This window comes from Dicentrarchus labrax, unplaced genomic scaffold, assembly GCF_905237075.1.
Source record: "Dicentrarchus labrax unplaced genomic scaffold, dlabrax2021, whole genome shotgun sequence".
NCBI classification, from domain to species: Eukaryota; Metazoa; Chordata; class Actinopteri; family Moronidae; genus Dicentrarchus; species Dicentrarchus labrax.
The window spans coordinates 16,378,850-16,399,775 of NW_026136715.1; the positions used below are offsets into that span (position 1 = coordinate 16,378,850).

The window sequence follows — 20,926 nt, forward strand, 5'->3', positions numbered from 1 at the left end:
AGACCGATGTAATTGTTGATTAACATAGACAGGAATAAGATTTATTTAAACAAAGATGTATATGGCCTTCTTGTACCTTTTTGCTTACTTTATTCTTTATTGTGTCACCTGCACTGGTGACTAGTAACTATTGCAGTGCAGAAATTAAATTATGATTATTAATGTGTATGCTGCAAATGTGGGGCTAATTTTAATTTATTTATATATATTTTATATAGTATCTTATATACTGCTGGGTAGCTTGTGAATTTCCCTGAACAGATCAATAAATCCTTATTGTTATAATAGCATTATAATGTATTTGTTGATCATATTTTGTAGCATTAAGCTGAAATAAACTAATAAAAAAGCATAATATTTGCCTCTGAATTGTAGTGGAGTAACATAAAGTGAGTTAATGTACATTTCTTGTACATTTCTACAGTCTGTTATGAGCATAGAAAATATTGTATGCTATTAAGTTATCCCAACAGCTCCACCTCACCCTGCTACAACATTAAAATTCTGCTTACATGGTAATTTATCAGTACCAATAATACAGTATTATATATATACAATAATATATATATTATATATGCAATATAAAAATAAAAAGGCTATATAACAATCTCATTTTAAATAATGAGCATGTTTACTTAACATTAATAATTTAAGTACAATTTGCTGATTACATGAAGATCTAATCGTTCTTTCCCTAATGATTATGTGTAGTAGCACATTGGGTTAGTGTGTGTAGCAGCACATTTGTGTATGAGATGTGTTACTTATTCTAAATATAAGTCTGAAATAACAAACTGGCTACTTTTTTATTTCCCTTTAGGCTTCCCTGACTCTTCCAAATGTCTCCAGTGCTTTAACCAGGCCCTGGGGTATTCCTAGCCTATATATCCTGAAAAGCCTCCTCCAGATGGCCTGTGCTTTCTCCTCTCGTCCCGTGATGGAATGAAAAGATCAGCTAATTAAACAAAGTCCCCATATCCATGTGAAAGAGCCGTGAGAGTCCTCAGGGAGAGGAGCTGCATGCAAATCAATCCTCAGTGCTTTGAATTGTGTCCAACAAAACAGCACATCTCTGCAAACCATAAAGCCTTTTATTTCCACAGCACACGGACACACTAAAAATCAAAAGTCATGACAGAGACAGATAAACAAACATACAAATGTGTAACACATTTCTATTGATACAAAACAGTTCTGTTCAGAAATAGTTGTTTATTTTAAGAATCATATTGTGATCTTACAGAAAGTAAAGAATCAGACCGATGTGGTCCTTCCACTAAACAAATAATAAAACAGTCTCCTTTAATCCAGGAAGAAGCATGAGAAGTTCATTTGACAAAAAAAAAGAATAATGACCATAAAAAACATAAAAAATATCCACTCTCTTAACAATAGTAGTTTTCCTTTAACAAGTATTGATCCACATAATTGTGAATATGAACTGAGCACTTCTTCTCCCTCATCAGAAACAGAACTGTGACAAAGCTTTTGGAAGACATGTCTAAGTGTGGATTATATGTTTCCTGGTATGATTCTGTGATATTTCTTTATATGTGACTCCGCTGACAGTGAACATGCAGATAGGGCCACAGTGGTGAGATGCTGCAGGAGCTGATGGGAACCTTGGGGGCCTCACTGCTCAGACATCTGCGTTCGCCTCAGATTGTCCTTCACACGGACGAACTCTGGGATCTTCTGCTGGTCCTCCCTCCGCCTGATCTCCTCCTGCTCATACTGGGAGAACAATGGACAACTCAGTGTACTGATGTAATATTATATTACATATTAACATTAGACTGTTAATACTGATGCATCAATATGCAGCATCTGACTGGAGCAAGTTTGAGCTGTTATATAAGACATCATAAATAAAAGACATAACAGCTCACATGAGGCGCAAAATTACATATAAAATACAACAATAAAATGAAAAGACATAAAACATGAGTAAAAATAATAGCCACGCAATAAAAAGCAATCAAAATAAGAAATTAAATCAAGTACATAAAGTCGACATCTTACTAGGTGTCAAAGGCCACAGAGAAGAGACAATGACAATGCATTTGTTAGTTGTTGTTAGTAGTTACCAACAACTAACTGTGACTCATTTTTCTCTAACTTCTCTCTGATATTTGCTTTTTGTAAAATATTTGATAATTTAACATCTTTGTGTGTTGAACCATTACCGTATCGTAAGTGTAGTGGAGTATTAAGCACAATATTTCCCTGTGAAAGGCAGTGAAGCAGAAGTAGAAATAGCAGAAAATGTTTATACTCAATTAGATATTCTTCAAATTTGTGCAACAAGCAACTTTCATTTCGTGTTGATTCTGGCGGTCCCTGTGGACAAAAGTGGTAGTGTTTCCTCTGCCTTGTTTCATTGATTTCAAGGGGAATCTGACCAAATCCTAACCAGTGTCAGGCATTTAGAATAACAACAGAAATAGCCAATCTTCTTGCTGATGGTCTCATTTGCTTGTGTTGGTCATATAGAGGCATTTATATTACTGTAGTACAGTTGACTAATGTACTGGTGTTGGCCCTTAATACCAGATTAAATGCAATATTATTTACTATTAAATGTCTCTCAGTTTTTAGTCATGAGCCTCTGACCTCTTCCAACTTCAGCTGCCTCTTGCGGAGCTCCGTCTCCAGATCTGAGGGCCGCCGCTGTGCCATCTCCTCCTCCTTGTGCAGCTCCAGTCTTCGCTGCTCCAACACTCGCTTCAGCTCTGGTTTCTCCTCCAGCAGCAGGCCCCTGCAGGGTCAGTCAGAGTCACACTTACACACACAACCCAGTCTGCCCTGCTTTGACTCAAATGTTGCCCACTTTAAGATCAGAGAGTGTTTTTAGTGTGTTCTGCTGTACCGTTTATGGCTCAGGAGCAGCTCTCGGTGCAGGGTCTGGTAGCTGGGTGGCTCCACCGGGGAACCGTTCAGTCTCCTGGGCAGAGCGCTCTCATCGAAGTCTGCTGTGGACTGACGGCACAGCGGAGGGTGGGTCTCTGAGAACACAAAACAACTCATATCACTATGTTCACTTTAACTGTGAACTCTGCAGATCTAAAGAGATAATTTTCATAGTATATACAGCATTTACAGCATTTTACATACATAAAACATGGGATTTGACCCATCCTATATACATTACTATAGATAATGTGATCAAAATAGTAAATAATAATTGTGATCAAAATAGACACTAATTGGTCTATTTTATATGTTGTTAATGTGTGGGTTTTCAGTCAGTTTTTCCTGTCAGCAATTAAATAAATGAATTAAAATCAACTGTGATTTAAAAAACAAAATACATGTCAGGTAAGTACTAGCTAATTCTAGCAAACAAATCCAATCAAATATTTGATTGACATATTAATCAATCTTTCATTCAAATAGATTGATTGATCTATCAGATGAAACAACGACATTTGAGTGATACTTCTATCAATCAAATATTCAAATCTACAGTATCATCAACTGTATTTGTGCTTGTTTTAATGTTTAATGTTTGTTCAGCATTTATATGTTAAAATACCTTTTTTGTGATGTCCATATCCTGTTTTCTGTTGGTCAAAGACAACAAAAGATTGTTGTTAACATGTTAACATTGATGTACCAAAACTGGTTAGTCAAAACACTTGATCTTTGCCTGATTGGACAGAGGGTATAATTAGATACTGTAAGAGCAAAAGGGGACACTGCCCGCTGTTCTGCTTAAGCAGGTGAGCTTTGTTTACTGGGAGCACAAAGGTGACGTAACAGCTCTTGTCTTGTCTTGTCTTTGGCAAAACACAACACAAGTTCAACCAGTAATTAAAAAAGTAAATGATGTAAATATCTCCATTTATTACACTCATAACAACACTAGATTAACACTTGACATTGGCATGACATCCTGCTGTAACACAATCACACAGATACCTCTGCCACACCCACTGAAACCAGATAACCAGGAGGCTAAGATCACATTGAGCAGATGGCAGATACTGTTGTAAGTGGTCTGGAAATGTCACATTTCTTTTATAAACGGCCCTGTAGCTGCCCATAAGATCCCCAAGCTTTCCACCTGAGATGCTCGGAGCTCAGAAGTCTATTTGGTGTGGTGCCTTTTACTGTTCCTGTCACCGACATAAGCCTCCAAATCCTTTCCCTCTCCTGGCCCCTGCAGAGAGGTTGAGCTGGGTTGAGATATCCTGACTGGTGTCTGATCTGATGGACGCCATTGTTCCACTCAGAGCCTGAAGGGCTGGGATGGATTCCAGCAAAATCACTCCTCCTGATCTCTCAACTTCTCCTTCTCCCTATAGAACAAACGCTCTCACCTGTATTATGACTAGCTGACTCAGAGATCATTTTACCTTCGGTAGCATCTTTCTTTTATACATTGGAACCCGAAACCTGTTTATACCTAAACTGTATATTAGTCTAATGTAACTGCTGTTCAAACTGCTCATGCTGAATATATATTGGCATATTAAGATCTATCCCTTACTGTTTATTCCATATACAATGTACATTACTCTGCACTTGCTCTTCTGGTGAGATACTAAAGTATATTTCCTTGTCTCAGTACTTGTGCACTGTGCAATAAAACAGATTTTAATATGATCTAAAACATGTGTCTCTATCAGTTTGATGAAGTAATATGAATAATAAATAAAGAGCAACAAGATGCTCATGAGTTTAAGATATACACACATCATAAATCTGTGTAGCTTTCAATGTGGATAAAAAAACAACACACACTGCACTTTTCATCTGAGATAAAGCAGTTTTACTCAGGAAGGCCTACTGTAACGTTTCAGGGCATCTAATTCAATCGTCTTTATCATCCTCATCTGACAGTTTAATGTTTGAATGTGATGTGAAGAGGGACAAAAAGTCTGTTGGACAGACTGCGACTGTAAACTCACTGAGGTTACTCGTACTGGCTGACTGAAGTCACTGAATCCTCTGACAGATCAGATCAGACGTTGACCTCTCACTCACCAGACAGGAGTAAATAATTGAGAAAACCATTTACAAGAACTCACTTTTCTTGCAGTTGACCCCTCCATGGCAGGATAGCGGAGGTCCACTGTTTCTGTCCGATAACAGTGTTGCTGTTTTAGTCCATTGTTGAAAAGAATCACACCTCCTCACATAGTCTGCCTGTTGTCTGTTTCTTTGCTGCGTCCAGGTCCAACATATTGCTGCTGATGAAGGATCCTCAGACTCAATGTGCCCCCTAGCAGTAGTCAATAGTGGTAGTAGAATCGGAAATCTTATTACGCCATTCAAGCTTACCTCACAACCCCCACAAGGCACAGGATGTTAGATTAGTTAATTGCCGCAGACACAAATACAGCTTAAAGCCAACCTAGCACCTCACTAGCTAGTACCAGTCGGCTCCTCCACCACCGAGCCCATTAATCCTGACAGAAAATAAAAAGAAAGGCTTTCGGGCAAACCAACACTGATTCACTCTTTAGTTAATTGGTTCTTATTGCTTAGAGACATGCCGTATAAGTATAACAATTAATTACGCTATGTTGTGTTTCCTACACTTGAACTCTTTCACTAATTTTTTACATGGAGATGGAAGTAATCTAAACTGTGCATCTTTGGGCACACACACTGTCTTATCCTTGGTTTATCTGTGTAGTCTCTGAGCATCAGAACCACTACAGTCCAATATTACATAGAACAAACTTTATGTATTTGTTTGCTTCTCTGGTTGTTGGTTAATTTAATGGGACAAAACAGACAAACGTTAAATAAAAAAAAGAAATGCAACAGTTTGGCCTTTAAGGGTAAAAACAACTAAAACAACAGAACAGACTAAACAGACTGTATGTATGTGAATGTGTCTCTGAGTGTATTTATTGTACATGACTGTATGCACTGACATACAGTAGGTGTATGTGTGTATTTATATGTGCGTGTACATACATATATAAGACCAGTTCATTCATTCAGTGTTAACATATATGCCTTTATAAGCCACTGTTTCAGCAGTGTATTGAAATTGTTAAAGGTTTTTACAGTAATTCATTTGTGAACATTTTAATGAAGAACCTTGTTAATAGATTAAATGACTGACTTATATTTGCATACTTTATTTATTCATTCACCATTGGAGGTCTTATTCCTGAATCAGGGCAAATGTATTGAGACCAATAGTTTAAGTATTTCACAGGCATTTAAAATGCAGTTATGTATATCATGTTAAATTTTGCAAAGATGACTGCCTTTTGAAATTACATTTACAATCAATTTATCAGTTGTAAATGAATCCCTCCCCTACCATAGGCTATTTCTGTAAATTATTTATAATTCCTGTCTGAACTGAATGTGTCTGTTTCATTTATTTTGTTCATTTTTGTTTATTATTAATAAGCTTTTAAATTCTTATTTGTATTTGTAATTTGTAAAACAGTGTAAAACTGTAGTTTCTTCTTTATTGCAAGAACTATCAAATACAAAAGGAGAAAGAAAGGGAAGTATTTTGGCCACATGGGGTCGCTATACAACTATTTTCTGCTTTTAATCTCCCATAATTCCCTGCGGCATTTAGCTTTAAAAGCAACCCGGATGTTCCTGTTTCTCATAGTTTGAATGGCTTGTATGTGCGAGAGTCTGGTGAGTGTTTGAGTGAGTGAAAGAGTGAAAGAGGAGTGTTTGAATGTTTGATTGTGTGCTTCTATATAAAAAAAAAACCTACACACTGATCTTATTTGATCTGGTCTGAGTTTGGCTCGGCTCGGACCGGAGATGATAGGAAACCCGCTCGCTAGTCTCCATGGCGATGAGCAGCTGGCATTTAACATCCAGGGCCTCCACGCTTTTAAGTTGTGGGCAGAGGTGATGAATTGATCAGATATACTAGTTCTGGCTGAGTTTCGGGTTCGTCCCCAAGCTTCACAATGGACAATGAGTAAAGAGGCGATTCTGATCTGACCCACAACCGGAAAAGCAGCGAGGCGACCCGGACCGTAGTTTAACAGAAGCTCCGGACGGTAGTTTAGAAGAAGCCCCGGACGGTAGTTTAAAAGAAGCCCCGGACGATAGTTTAAAAGGAGCTCCGGACGGTAGTTTAAAAGAAGCTCCGGACGGTAGTTTAAAAGAAGCTCCGGACCGTAGTTTAAAAGAAGCCCGCGACCGTTTAAGAATGCTCGGCGTTCTGCTCACGAGACACCGCCTGGCTCTAAAACAAGATGTCGTCCGGTGTCGGCAGCGTTTCTTTTTAGCGACTGTTTACAGGCACTTTAGGGTAGCTTAAAGGGCGTGTATTTATACGTGTATTTGTTCGGTAAGTTAAGAGGTAGTTTAACAGATGGACTAACAATGAAGACTTAACTCTTGAGATGAATGAAAATCCTCCAGAATCACAGGCCTGCAGTACAGTGGTTAAAGTTACTGTCACCATGGTTACATCACTATCCTACCTCGCGGTTCATAGACGTTGGTAATAAACACTGCGTTCCATTTTTAAAGGATACATTCATACTTTTTTAAAAGTCTATCTGTATTTAAAGTATTTGGGTGCTGTAATCATTCTGCTTGACATAGAGTAGTAAGTGATTTCCATGTAAGAGATGGAGTACAAAAGCCCAATCCCTTTGTGCAAAAGTAAATAACACATACTGTATCTTGTGTTGTTTTTTTCATTACAAAATCTTTGTGTTGCTATCCTTCTGCTGCAGCTCAGCAAAGAAACACAAAAGGGGAAAATTGCACTAAACTGTTGAAGATAACCACTTGATTTAACGAGACTGCTGAAGCCTGAGGAGTGTGGTTTTGCAAAGGACTGTAGATTTTGTCCACCATCTTGTGTAATTGAATCAGTTGGCCTACAGTGACCAGGTACATTGGAGCATGTCAGCATTGTTTTAAGGGGGGGGGGGGATTATTCTTTAATACCCCAGCCCCTCGCCCCAGAGTCTTTTCTCATGTGCAACTGAATTCATCAGTCTCCCTCTCTTTAAATAAATAAAATTAAGGAACAATAGGTGCACACTCGGTTACCAGTTTATTATAATACAGTTTATACACGTTAGACCGCCTTCCTATTAGGAAGGTGTACCTGAAAGACTGGCAACTGAGTGCACAACATATGTACACATGTTGCATCGGGCCTGGGATTATAGCCTGTATAAAGTGGCTTAAAAGGTTTAACTCTATTGTTCTTTATAACATTAAAATTGTGGCTCTTTTATTCAAATAGTTATTTGACAAATCTGTCCAAAGTTATTGGAGTCTGTCATTTCCTTTTTTTGGAAATTAAAACCAAGTGTACAATGACAATAAAATCTTTGTCTTCATTTTGTGGCTGCATCATTCACTCATGTCTCCTGAGATTCTCAATGTCTATCCAGACTACTTTCTTTATACTCTACAGTACACACAAGCATATTCAATATCATAAATCCTGCTGTGATCCTCTCACATATGTTTTACTGGACATATCTGATGCAGAATTTCAAGCTGTCTTAGTCTAATATCAACTTAATATTTATCACCTGCTAACCAGCATCAGGTGAGTTTTCAAGTTGTGATTTTAAGTATAGTTGATGTTCTAATAGGTGTCCAATCAATTAAATATCACATGGGTTTGATTGCAGGTTGTTTGAGGACAGTCCCCCATTCCAAACTTATTTATGAAGAATAAAGTAGAGTGACAAGCAAATTTTTGTACAAATAAATTTTTTTTCCCCCTAAGATGGATCACACTTCTATGGCTTAATTACACTGAATCAACACAATGACATACAAGGAATAACACAATCAATACATTTCTTAATGGAATATTTGGTTAAACTAATGTTATAATTGACTAGAAATCAAAACAAAACTACTCCAACTTGAATAGACTGGAAGGACAATAAATCAACATTTATGGATTTTAAATGTAACAAGTTATTCAGACGTTCGCGGACAGTTTTATTGATCAGTTTATACAACTGACACAGTCTCGCGATACAGAACGTTGGCGATTGCGGCAGTTTGTGTATACACGTGACCCCTGTCGTCCAATCAGCGCGCGGCAACGACTCAGCGAAGCGCGCGAGGGAGAACGAACGTGCCTGTTGTTCATGCTGTAGTTCCTAGTTTTTTTTGTTTCTATCCTCCATGGCGGAGTCCAGCAAGAAACGGCGAACCAGTCATGCCAACACCAGCTCACAGACTTCTAGTAGCAGCCTAGCGACCATGTTAACGGGTCGTCAGCCGGACGGAACCGGAGAAGTGGGTCGTTTTGTGGAGGGCTCCATACTTCGCCTCACCATGAAAAACTTCCTGTAAGTTACTGCTCCTCAGCGGGCAGTCAACAGAGCAGCGTATACAAAGCGAAACCTAACCACCTGGACGAGTAGGAATAGACCCTGATTGTAGCTAGACTGCTAAACTGGCAAACATGTTAACATATTCGTCCTGTCTGGCACTGTAACAGGATGCTGTGGCCTCTGATAAATATGACCGAGTTAAGGTGTTAGAAACCGGCTGAACGCAGGGATGTGTCAGTGGCTGCACGTTAAACTGATGTATTCACACTGTAGGTCACAAAGTCAAGTCCAATTCAGATATTTCATCCTAATATCTTGAGAGAAGAGACTAAGTTCCAAGATCACCATTGTTTTATTTGGCTGGTACAGAATAGGTCACTGAACACAAACACATTTATAATAACGTTAATAGTAATTAACATTCTTATTATTACTACTATTATATTAAATGTTTTCCCTACCTTGTAGGCCTAGTACACATTCTTTATGTGAGAGACACTTTTTGTTTCTCTAATGTTGCTTCACTTGTCAACAGTGCAGTGGTCTCCGTGGGTTTCCCTAGTATAAGTAAATGATAAATTACTTATAACTTAATAAACACCAAAGTCACACAGTAACACAAACAAAATAGATGTAGCAGTACTCCTGTTCTGTGAGGTAAAATTACAGTTTTTTTAAAGGAGCCTGATGGCTTTAGAGAGAGCGATATAAAGCTTCAGTTTCCTGTGAGAAAGGGCTGTCTGACGGCAAGGTAAAGCAGAGGAAATATTCTAAAAATACTAAACACAGCTGATATTCTTTTGCAGTGCATTGCCTGGCTTCTGTGCTGGTACTGGCTGTGCTGAGTTTCTCTGTTGTTTTGTCTGTGCAACCTTGGGCTGAAAGTAGATTGTAAATCTGTTTTAAGAAAAATAAAATGTATAAAGTTTTGGTACTTACGATGCTATTGAATGTATAGTTAATGAGAGATTGTATCGTTTTAAACACATAGTAATAAAGTAACAATACTTCTGACAACCGTACTGTGCCACAGTCTGGTACAATAGCCATGCTACAGTTCTCCCTTCATGAATTTTACAATGTTCAGTTTTTGTTGAGATTGTTTCAGAGAGATGTTTCTACTTTAGGGTCATTTCGGAGGCTGTAGTTACTAAATAGGTAGACTTGGCTAGACTAACTATTAGTTTAATACACTTTAGCAGCACCACGACAAACTACAGCCTCCAAAATTACCATGAAGTTGGGAGGTTAGGATTGGCTATAAAAAGACTCTTGGAGTCTTCAGTTTTTTTTGGCTGTCAAAAAAGTTGAACTTGTACAACCAGATGAACGGGGTCCTAAAGTTTAAAGGACTGTCTGTGTTGTAAGTATTTAGTCTCCAGGCCTTCCAGTTTGGGCAAGCAGGGCCTAAACAGGCGATTGTCATTGTAACAGGATTGTGTTTAGTAAAAGTCTTAGTAAGATGATCTTAATAAGCGTTGTCGAAAAATAATTAGTGCCTCTGTTCTTCACACACAGAAAGTAATGTGATCTAACTAGAGAACCAAATATTTTATGTGTCTAGAAAGTAAGACAATTGCAGCATTTTTCCCACAGAATTGTTAAGCAGAAGTGGTAAACCACCCTACCTACAAATTTAGACAGTAGATGACAGCCTAAACAATAGCCACACATAGTATTTTCTGTATGAAATGGCACTGCTATCTTAAGATGAATGTTTTAAATCATAAAAGTATATATTTTTTATTGTTTTAGTCAAAGTAGCTATAAAACACTGAAGGAAAACCTTAAATATATCCCTTTTTATTCTGGCAGGACCTACGACTACTCTGTGGTGTATCCTGGACCTAATCTGAACATGATTGTTGGAGCCAATGGAACTGGAAAGTCCAGCATTGTGTGTGCCATTTGTCTTGGTCTGGCTGGCAAGACTGCTATCCTGGGCAGAGGCGACAAGGTAAACACGATAACTGGTAGATGTACTCTGAACTTGTTCAGGCCTTGATTTTCACACAGTAATTACAATTTTGATGATTATTAAAAGGTTTTGTTGTTTTTTTCCTTGTAGGTTGGGCTCTATGTCAAACGTGGATGTCATAAAGGATTCATTGAGATTGAACTGTAAGTGTAAGACAGGTTGGACACACATGGTTACTTTACTAATAGTCCGCTATAAGACAGGTGAAATACTTGAGTTGCATTTATTCCAACATTCCTGATGAATTTATTTAGAAATCATGAAATATTATTCTTGTTAACATAACTCATACAGACAGCTCAACCTTAAATGTTACTACTGTTTTTCCAGAAAGTGTATCTGATCGTTTCTGGCTGTATCTAAGTGTAGAATCAAACTCTGTCGTTATTCCAGGTACAAGAGTGGTGGTAATTTAGTGATTAACAGAGAGATCCACGTGGAGAACAACCAGTCGCTGTGGATGCTGAATGGAAGACACTGCAACCAGAAAACAGTAGAAGAGGAGGTCAAGGCTTTGCGTATCCAAGTCAGCAACCTCTGCCAGTTTCTGCCTCAGGTATGTTTGTGTCTCTGCATACAAGGCTGTGGTGAATTAGAGTAATAGCTGCTAACATTTTCTATGGGGGTTTGGTTTTTAATTACGGCTGTCACATTTTAGGATATTTGCACTGTGCAATGCAGTAAACTTGGCAGGCGTTATTCTAATTTGTCTTAAATCTTCCAACCTCCAGTAACACGTCCTTGCTGATTTCCTCTTTCTTGTTGATGTGGTTGGTTTGTCTCTACAGGAAAAGGTGGGTGAGTTTGCCAAGATGTCCAAAATTGAGTTATTGGAGGCAACTGAGAAGTCGGTGGGACCACCAGAGATGTATGAGTACCACTGTGAGCTCAAAAACTTCCGCAACAGAGAACGAGAACTGGAGGTAAACAGTCTTATATGGACATACACTTTACAGCGCCTTGTGACAGTTTGTTTATGCTGAGTGTCTCCATTAGGCATGAAAATCTGACAGTTACACCATCGATTATTTAACTTTTTACCACGCCAGTGTGAAGGCAGTATTGCAGACCTTGGGCTCTTCCAGGTTTTTTAGTGTAGTGTGTGTGTGTGTGTGTGGTTTATTTCTCTTAGAACGTCGTGAAAGAGAAGGCCAGCTTCTTGGAGAAGGCCAAGCAGAGAAATGAGAGGAACAAACATGATGTGAACCGTTACTATGAAAAGAAGAGGCATCTGGACGTGATTGAGTTGCTTGAGAAGAAGAAACCGTGGGTGGTGAGTGGTTGAAATGAAACACTGTGTCTGGGAGGGACAGAAAAATAAACACAGCATGCAATCATAGTAAAACTGAATTCTTCTGACTGATATCTCTGTGTCTTTCCCTCGGGTACTAGGAGTATGAGACCACCCGTACAGAGCTTGAGGGCGTGAAGAAGGAGCGAGATGAGGCTAAAAGGCAGCTCTCTGCCCTGAAGCAAGCCCAGGCGCCCATGCTTAGGAAGATCCAGCTGATTGACAACCAGCTGAAGCCCACTGAGGCACAAATAAAGGCGAAGGTGAAAAACCAAATGTTATTACACTCTGAATTTATGTACTTAAAAGGTCTAGCCATTAGATCTCAGTGACAGCTCTGAATCAGGTATCCAGAATAAGTGCACTTGACTGGTTTTATGGAAAGCCTGTTGAGCATAATACATAAGGACTTCACATTGTAAATACATTATAAATGAATCAGAGCATTATGCTGCCCTCAGGAGCTCATAGTAAAAACATTGAGTGGCACACTAATTTGCATTGTTGGAATTATGCTGTGGGTTTATTTCTTAAATATATATTCACTGAATGTGAAGCAGGAGTAATTAAAATTAATTATAAACCTTTTGAAAGTTGATAAAAGTGTGGGGTTTTGAGCATTACAATGTATTGTAATGTTTGTGATACTATATTATGATGTTAACGATGAGCTTGTTTTTCCAGACTGTTGCCATCAAAGAAGCCTCTCTGAAGTGTAAACAGAAACAAGATCAATTGGATCGAAAACACAAAGAGGTGAGACTGCACTTTTCTTTTTATACAGATAGAGGAGGGAAGAAATCCAAAGCACTCAAAGCTGATAATACGCAATCTCTGTTATGATTTGTTACCTATGTCTATATAACAAACCCTCTGGTAGACTTAGAGAAAAATCCTCCTGAAATCTGATATGACCAATGTGTCTTTTTCTTGTATAAAATGCAGAAATAAATGCTTGTTGTAATATATTGGTGTCACTGCAAAGTTTATCCAGCAGAGGGCACTGCAATCTGCAAAACTGTAAGAGTGTAAAAGAGAAGAACCACCAATTTCAACTGGAATTGGTTGACAATATATATGTTGAATTATTTAACATATTAAAGAATATTTTATTTTAATATTATTTAATAAAGTTATTTGTTCAAGAAAGCAGCCTTCTGAGTAGGTTAACATAGTCATATCGGTGTAAAATCTGTTCATAATCCACATAAAAAAGATTTTATTCCAACTCAAAGATTCACTATATCGGCCACCCTCTTAGTAAACAGTGAATTTTCCCCTCTGGAATCAGTGTTGGTCTGAAAAATCCCCAAACCATTTTGTAGCAATGTGAAGCATAGAATAAACATGCCACTGTACACTAAAGGCACCTCTTTCTGAGATTTGGAACCTGACAATGTCCTCTTTGTGTATTTTTCATTCACACTGTTGTGTGCTTTAGTGTTCTTTATAATCATGATGCAATCTTACTTCATATAGTTTATATTGCTGACTTTTCCTGTTCAGTTTGTTCGTGATGGATGATAACTCTCCCTGCTCTTATCTACAGATTGAAGATATTAAACAAACACAGAGACTGAAGCAGATGGAAGAGGAAGACCACCAGAAGCGGATCAGCAACACTAGACTGACTATTGAGGACTTGAAGGCAGAACTTGCCAAAGTTGGGGACCAACCAGATGTGACACCACGGATCAATGAAGTCAATGTGGAGCTGAGGCGCATCCAGGTAGAGAGAGCCAAGATTGAGGGAGAGAAGTCCGACCTACGCAGGGAGAAGGACAACATCTATGCCGAGTCCAGAAGTAAGAGTTTCCCTACAAACTATATGCTGTCCTCAACAAAGACCTAATTATTAAACACGTAATAGACTGTTCACTGTTATGTTTCTTTGTTTAAATTGCTAGTGTTGGAGAAAAAGCTCAATGACATGAATAACATGATGAACGCCAAAGAGGAGAAGTTGCGAGGACGCCACAGGGACACATACACTGCCCTCATGTGGCTCCGACAGAACAGACAACTCTTTAGTGGAAATGTCCATGAGCCCATGATGCTGGTGGTGAGTCCCAGTCAACCACGTGGATGACGCTTTACTTTAACCCCACCCCATTTAGCACTAATAACAGTTGGATTTCAGTGTTTCCTCTAGGATTTTTTTTTAACAGTGGGGGCAGGCCCGTCCGAACACCCCCCCGTCACACCGGCAAACGTTTTACGTATGAAACAGAAGTGACACTTCGCTGCAACACAAACAAATATATTTACCGTTTTAATGTTTCCAGATGTTTGATATCAGGACGTTGAGCTGAGAACTGACAAGTTGAACGTTGTCCAATTAAAACGGTCCCACAGCAGTGACATTTTTGGTGGAGCTGTTAGTTTAATAGTCGACTTGGAAGAAAGCGAACGTTTTGACAATAAGCTACATAAACACAACAGTATGTGGAGTTAAACTGGACAGCCCCAATAACCTCTGAATAGTTCTACTTGTTGTTAAATTGCAATGTGAGCGGCAGCCAACGGGGGTGCATTATGTCGGGAGGATCATTTAAAAGGCAACCGTGACTACATTGTGTGTCTGCCCCATTTCTGATACCGTGGCGGCAGAAATTTAACAGCGGCGGGCCGCCACTCCAAAATCAACATAGAGGAAACACTGGATTTATTTCTTTGATTTGATTCTTTTGAAATATAGTTATTTTCTTAGATTTACTAAGATTTACTTTAAAGATTGTTCAAAACTGAGGCTTTTTGGGATTGTGATGCTATTTGAATCAGCTGCATATGACAATCATTTCATCATTCCTCAGATCAATGTGAAAGATCATCGCTTTGCTAAGTATGTGGAGAACCACATCTCGTTCCACGATCTGCGGGCGTTTGTCTTCCAGAGGAAAGATGACATGGAGAGGTTCATGACTGAGGTCAGGGGGCTGCAGATTATGATTGTCATGTCTACTCTCGGTGGTGGTTGAAACTCCTTCAGAGTGCAAATTGTAGTTAAGCTTAACGTCAGACAAATGCAACCTTTGTGTAGAAGATCCAGGGTTTAACCCCCCAAATAAGAAATGTACTATGATCTGCCTTCCCCCTCAGGTCCGTGACAAGATGAACTTGAAGGTGAACTCCATTTCAGCTCCAGAGGATTCATGTTCTAAGCGGCCGCCATCCAGAAATATAGAGTCACTGAGGTGAGAAAACAATTAATTTTCCTTGAGGTATAATGAACTTATAAAGTCAACATGAACTCAATTTATTTGTCTTTGATTCTTTATTTGTGTAATTGGGTCTGTCACTATCTTATTTTTATCTGTAGGCGTTTCGGGTTCTTCACTTACCTACGTGAGATGTTTGATGCCCCTGAGGAGGTGATGAGTTACCTCTGTCACCAGTACAGGGTGCATGACGTCCCTGTGGGCAATGAACAAACTAAATCCATGATAAGAACGGTAAGCTCGATGTCGATGTCATTTCTGCCTCTTTGGTCAAATAGTATGGATATCAAGAGAAATTGTTCAGGTCTGACTATAAAGATCTTTCTGCTGACTGAGATGTTTGTGTCCATTTTCTTTCTGGCAGGTGATAGAGGAGCCCTACCTCAGGGTGTTCTACACAACAGAGGAGAGGTACACATTGAAGAGGTCATTTTACTCCAACAAAATTAGCACCAGTAACTCTGCAGTGCACCCTTCCCAGTACCTCACCATCACTGTGGATGCTGAAGAGAAACGACAGCTGGAGCAGCAGATGAAGGTGATGAGGAAACAGCCCACACCCTTTTCTTTGACTCCAACATTTCATAAATCAAGGATCTGGTACTCCTATAAATGTACAATATCTTGAGACATCTTTATACTTCAGAGTTTAATTGTTTTAGGAGTTTAACTAAGGCAAGAGTTTAACTGCTAACCCTCACTGTGACCAGACCTGTGAGTCAAAGCTACGAGACATTGATGAACGGATGAAGGCCCTGCAGAAGGAAGCCACCGCACTGGATCGCCGTGACAATGAATTGTTGGCTGAGAAGAAGCAGCTTTCTGAACTAAAGGGGAAAAAGAGACAACTGGAGCAGAAAATCAGCACCAAACAGGACAGGTGGGTCTATCCTACAGGGTCAAATGGCTCAACAGGCACAGAATTTAATGTTTTCATCTGTATCTTGTTATATGTTGACTTATGACTGTATTCATAAATTGTCTCTGCAGAGATGTATTTGTTTGGTTCATATTGGTCAATATATTGAAACTGGTCTAACTCTCTCTTTCCACATGTTTAGTCTCAGGCAGATGGAGCAGAATGTTATTGACCTGCAGAAGATTGAAGAGGAGACTAAAGAGAAAATTGCAGCTGTCAATTCCCAGAAGGTGACCATAGTCACAGCGTTCATTGCTCAGATGAAGGTATGGATACCATGGATTACAGACACTTAGAACGAAGGACCTGTGTATGACTGCTTTGCATTAGATAGCTGTGATAAGATGATGTTTAGATTATTGATTAATAACTGTACTTCCACATTGGGACTGTACCTATCTTATGTGTTTCCATGCTATGCCTGTCTTTATTGCACAACAAGTCTTCCTTCTAGCAGACATTATCTTTGTGTCTATGTATTTTTGATAGTGTGATCATTGATTTTATGGAAATGGTGTTTTTCAAGTCTTGCTGTAAATGTGAAAACCTGCCCTCTTAATCTTAGTCTATTTTGTGTCTTCAACTGTCTGACTCTTTGTCTCTTTCATTATCTGTGTATCTCTATGGTCTGTAGCTGAGAGCTAAGCTGACTATGGAAAAAGTGTACCTGGCTTTGGAGACAGTGGGGTTGACGGCTGAGAAGACCAAGCTAGAGAATGATTGTAGAGAAGGTGCTTCTGAACTCAAGACCACTGATGTACGTGTTTCACAAACGCCTTTATCTACTCTATAGATAACTCCTATACCTACTTGTTATGTATCAGTGGTGTATGCTAACTGTCCCTGTGCTCCTGCAGCAAAAATGCGGTCGTCTGGATCAGAGGAAGGTCCAGCTGACAGAACAATGCAAAGGCCTGTTGAAGAGAGCAAAGACAATCTGCAGAATGCAACCTGATGAGTCATTACCTGAAGACCTTCGTAATGTTAGTGTTAATTATATTGTCTCTTCTGTCTGTCTCTCTATGGAATATTATCCTCGTCATGTGGTCCAGTAGCTGCTGTTGAGGCCTTTTGAACACAAATTTTGTTAATTTTAGTTTATGAAATGTTCATGGTTCTTGATTTTTCGTCAATGCAGGCTTTCAGCAACCTGCCCGACACGCTAGACGAGATCGATGCCATGCTGAATGAGGAGCGGTCCAGAGCTGAGTGCTTCACTGGCCTCAGTGAAAATGTAAGAGCCCACAAGAATCAGCTGAGGGATTTTTTTTTGTTTGTTTTTGTCTATATAATCTTCTACAAAGATTTATTTTCAGAAACTAGAATATCCTCAGAGATTAGATACATTTTGAGCCTATCTTCTTTTAACTCAGATCCATCTGTTCCTGCATGGAAACATCAGACCTCACTAGAATAGCCTTTTTCTGATCATAAACATAGAGACAATGGCTGCACTCATTGTGAGTCTGAACTCATCTAGCCTGTTTACACCTGGTATTAGAATGCGTCTTGGGTGATCCAATCACAAACCTCTTGCTGGGTTGGTCTGGGATGGGATTGTAGTGTAAACGCTAATGTGACCTGGGCCACATAGAATGACCACCTACTTAACCTGTCCTGTAAGTACACAACATGCTGCCCATTCAGTTCACTGTAATGCAGATTGTGTGATTGGGCTCTTACCTGCAGAGATAAGCAGCAGATGTTTACAGACTGTCTGTCTGAACTATACAATTGAACTAGTCACCACAATATCCCTTAAAAACTCCCTTAAAATTAAGTTATTGAGTGAGGAGGAACTTTGAGACGTTGTCCACGACATATTGTTAATTATTTGGACATTCTTGTAAATTCGGGAAACATTACCCATTAAGTTATTATATCAGGGAAGTGAGATCTGATCACAAGTGGTCACTCCAGGTGTAAACAGGCTCATTGTAGCATGTACCCTCACAGTGTAACTATTTCTCATGTTAATTCTCTCTGCTTTGAAGGTTGTTGACGAGTACAACAGGAGAGAGCAGGAGATCAAGCATTTGGAGAAAGACCTGGAAGATAAGAGCAACGCCCTGAACGCCTACCGACAGAACATATCAGAGGTACATGATCTGTCACTGCAGTGATTCCTCTGGGATTGATTTGTAAAGAAATTCCTTTCAATCTGTGATTTCATATTTGACAGCATGGCCATCCTGTGTATACATGTGTGTAATGTGTGTGTGTGTGTGTGTGTGTGTGTGTGTGTGTGTGTGTGTGTCTCAGGCGAAGGAGCGCTGGCTGAACCCGCTGAAGCAGCTGGTGGAACAGATTAATGGCAAGTTCAGTGATTTCTTCCGCTCCATGCAGTGTGCAGGAGAAGTTGATCTGCACTCAGAGAATGAGGTAAATGCTTACAGGAATCACAAACCTGAATGATATCTCAGGGTTGAAGGGGGATTTCAGTGGTTGCATATGAGGATTGCTCATATTGAATTATTCACGTTAGATCTTTTTGATATTTGTAACTGCTATTTCCCAGTTAACCAACTGAATTACGCACAAGTTTTTTTTACAAGGTTGTATTAAATCCTGTCAAGCTCTAATAGATGCTGTGGTCATTTTTTTTTTTGTTCAAGCAATAAAGAAATGTCAGTTATTAATTAAATGTCTGCTGTCTGTCATTGTAGGAGGAGTATGACAAATATGGGATCCGAATTCGGGTGAAGTTTCACAGCAGCACGCAGCTCCACGAGCTGACGCCCTACCATCAGAGTGGAGGAGAGCGTAGCGTCTCCACAATGCTCTACCTCATGGCCCTACAGGAGCTCAACCGCTGCCCCTTCAGAGTGGTAGACGAGATCAACCAGGTAGTGCTCACACACACTCAAACCCTCAGTCAAAACAGTTCTTGATATGTGATAATACGAACATAAAAACAGAACTGCTCTTCAACTTAAGCTACTTTAATTATTGAATCATTAAAACTATGTCCGTCTAAGTGGCATTATGTGTCAGTGCATTATGTTCAGTTTAGACAGGATACAATTGATGACCAATTATGTGTTAATAGTCGAAGTATATAAAAAAAACTTGAGGGTTAAACTCAAAGGACTAAAAATTGGGTTTGTATGTTGTTGTTTTTTTGCTTAGAAATACATATTTAAGGACAGTGCCAAAATATGACTAGATACTAGAAAAAGATCAGTTCGAAATTTGAAGAGGTGCAAAAGAAGCATGTTTATGTGGCTGTGACGTACTGTGACATCCACCATTGGCATCGTGGAAGAAGACTAGTGATTGAGACCATAAACTCATTAGCAAACTGTTTACTGAGCTAATGAATGATGTGAGAAGTAGGGTCATTACTATTGGGCTTCTATTTTTGCAGCCCGTGGAGCTGCCCCCTGTTGGCCGTTAGAAATAATGCAGGTTTGAGAGACTTCTTGTTGGCTTCACTTCACAGTGACTGAGACTGTTTGTCTCTTTTGTGTAGGGAATGGATCCTGTCAACGAGAGAAGAGTCTTTGACATTGTGGTCCGCACAGCCTGCAAAGAGACAACATCCCAGTACTTCTTCATAACACCTAAAGTAAGTGCTTGTACCTTCTAATGAGTTCAGATGGTAAAAAGAAATTGAACTCATTGAGTGTGTGTGTGTGTGTGTGTGTGTGTGTGTGTGTGTGTGTATTTTTACACCTTCTGTGTAAGTTACTTACACGGCTCCAAATAAATGCCAATGTTGGTCTGTAACTGCTGGATGTGTAAATAATAAATTATTGTATGTTAACAAGTTTTCCCCTGCTGTGTTACTCTTCAGCTCCTGCAGAATCTTCAGTATGCTGAGGAGATGACTGTCCTTTGTGTCCATAACGGTGCCCACATGCTTCCTCCCAACCAATGGGATGAGAAGGCTTTCATCAGACGGTGTCTCCAAAGAAAAGCCAGGGCGTAAATCCATCAGTGCAACCCGTCTGGCCTCTATTTAATTATTGTCCAATTAAATTAACTGACAAATGTTGTTTATTGTAAAGAATGTATCATCTATTGTAAAGAATTCCAGTTTTAGCTGATCTGTTTGAGAAAGATGAACCTTAGACAGAGGATTTTAACTTTGTTCTGTGGAAGAGTCTTTCATATTATATTTTTTCATTTGTTGAAGTTCTTTGTTTCAAAGAGAACATTATAAAACAGGTTTACAGAAAATAGAAATATGCATGGGGCATATTTGTTAACTCATTTGCACATTTTTAATAAAATATTCTGCTGTAAATGAATATA

General features: G+C 39.2%; 2 protein-coding genes and 1 non-coding gene across 3 annotated transcripts; 2 read left to right on the forward strand and 1 right to left on the reverse strand.

The window, feature by feature from the left end:
- Positions 1-1,073: 1,073 nt before the first annotated feature.
- zgc:195245 (uncharacterized protein LOC565483 homolog) lies at positions 1,074-6,783 on the reverse strand. The gene is made up of 5 exons (XM_051425915.1): positions 5,034-6,783; positions 3,536-3,563; positions 2,870-3,005; positions 2,614-2,758; positions 1,074-1,734 (listed from the first exon to the last, which is right to left on the reverse strand). The coding sequence occupies exons 1-5, from the start codon at positions 5,055-5,057 to the stop codon at positions 1,633-1,635; spliced, it is 435 nt and encodes a 144-aa protein (XP_051281875.1). The 5' UTR covers positions 5,058-6,783; the 3' UTR covers positions 1,074-1,632.
- LOC127378185 (small Cajal body-specific RNA 2) lies at positions 6,538-6,939 on the forward strand. The gene has a single exon (XR_007887884.1). It is a non-coding gene; the product is annotated as a small Cajal body-specific RNA 2 (non-coding RNA).
- A 2,084-nt stretch (positions 6,940-9,023) lies between these two features.
- On the forward strand, positions 9,024-20,922 carry smc5 (structural maintenance of chromosomes 5). The gene is made up of 24 exons (XM_051424287.1): positions 9,024-9,278; positions 11,079-11,220; positions 11,332-11,384; positions 11,635-11,797; positions 12,030-12,164; positions 12,374-12,514; positions 12,634-12,795; positions 13,217-13,288; positions 14,082-14,337; positions 14,440-14,594; positions 15,346-15,459; positions 15,632-15,726; positions 15,852-15,984; positions 16,115-16,288; positions 16,461-16,630; positions 16,812-16,935; positions 17,304-17,426; positions 17,527-17,652; positions 17,808-17,903; positions 18,664-18,768; positions 18,932-19,051; positions 19,336-19,515; positions 20,142-20,237; positions 20,466-20,922. Exons 1-24 carry the CDS (start codon positions 9,112-9,114, stop codon positions 20,598-20,600), a joined length of 3,237 nt encoding a protein of 1,078 aa, XP_051280247.1. The 5' UTR covers positions 9,024-9,111; the 3' UTR covers positions 20,601-20,922.
- The last annotated feature ends 4 nt before the right edge of the window (positions 20,923-20,926 follow it).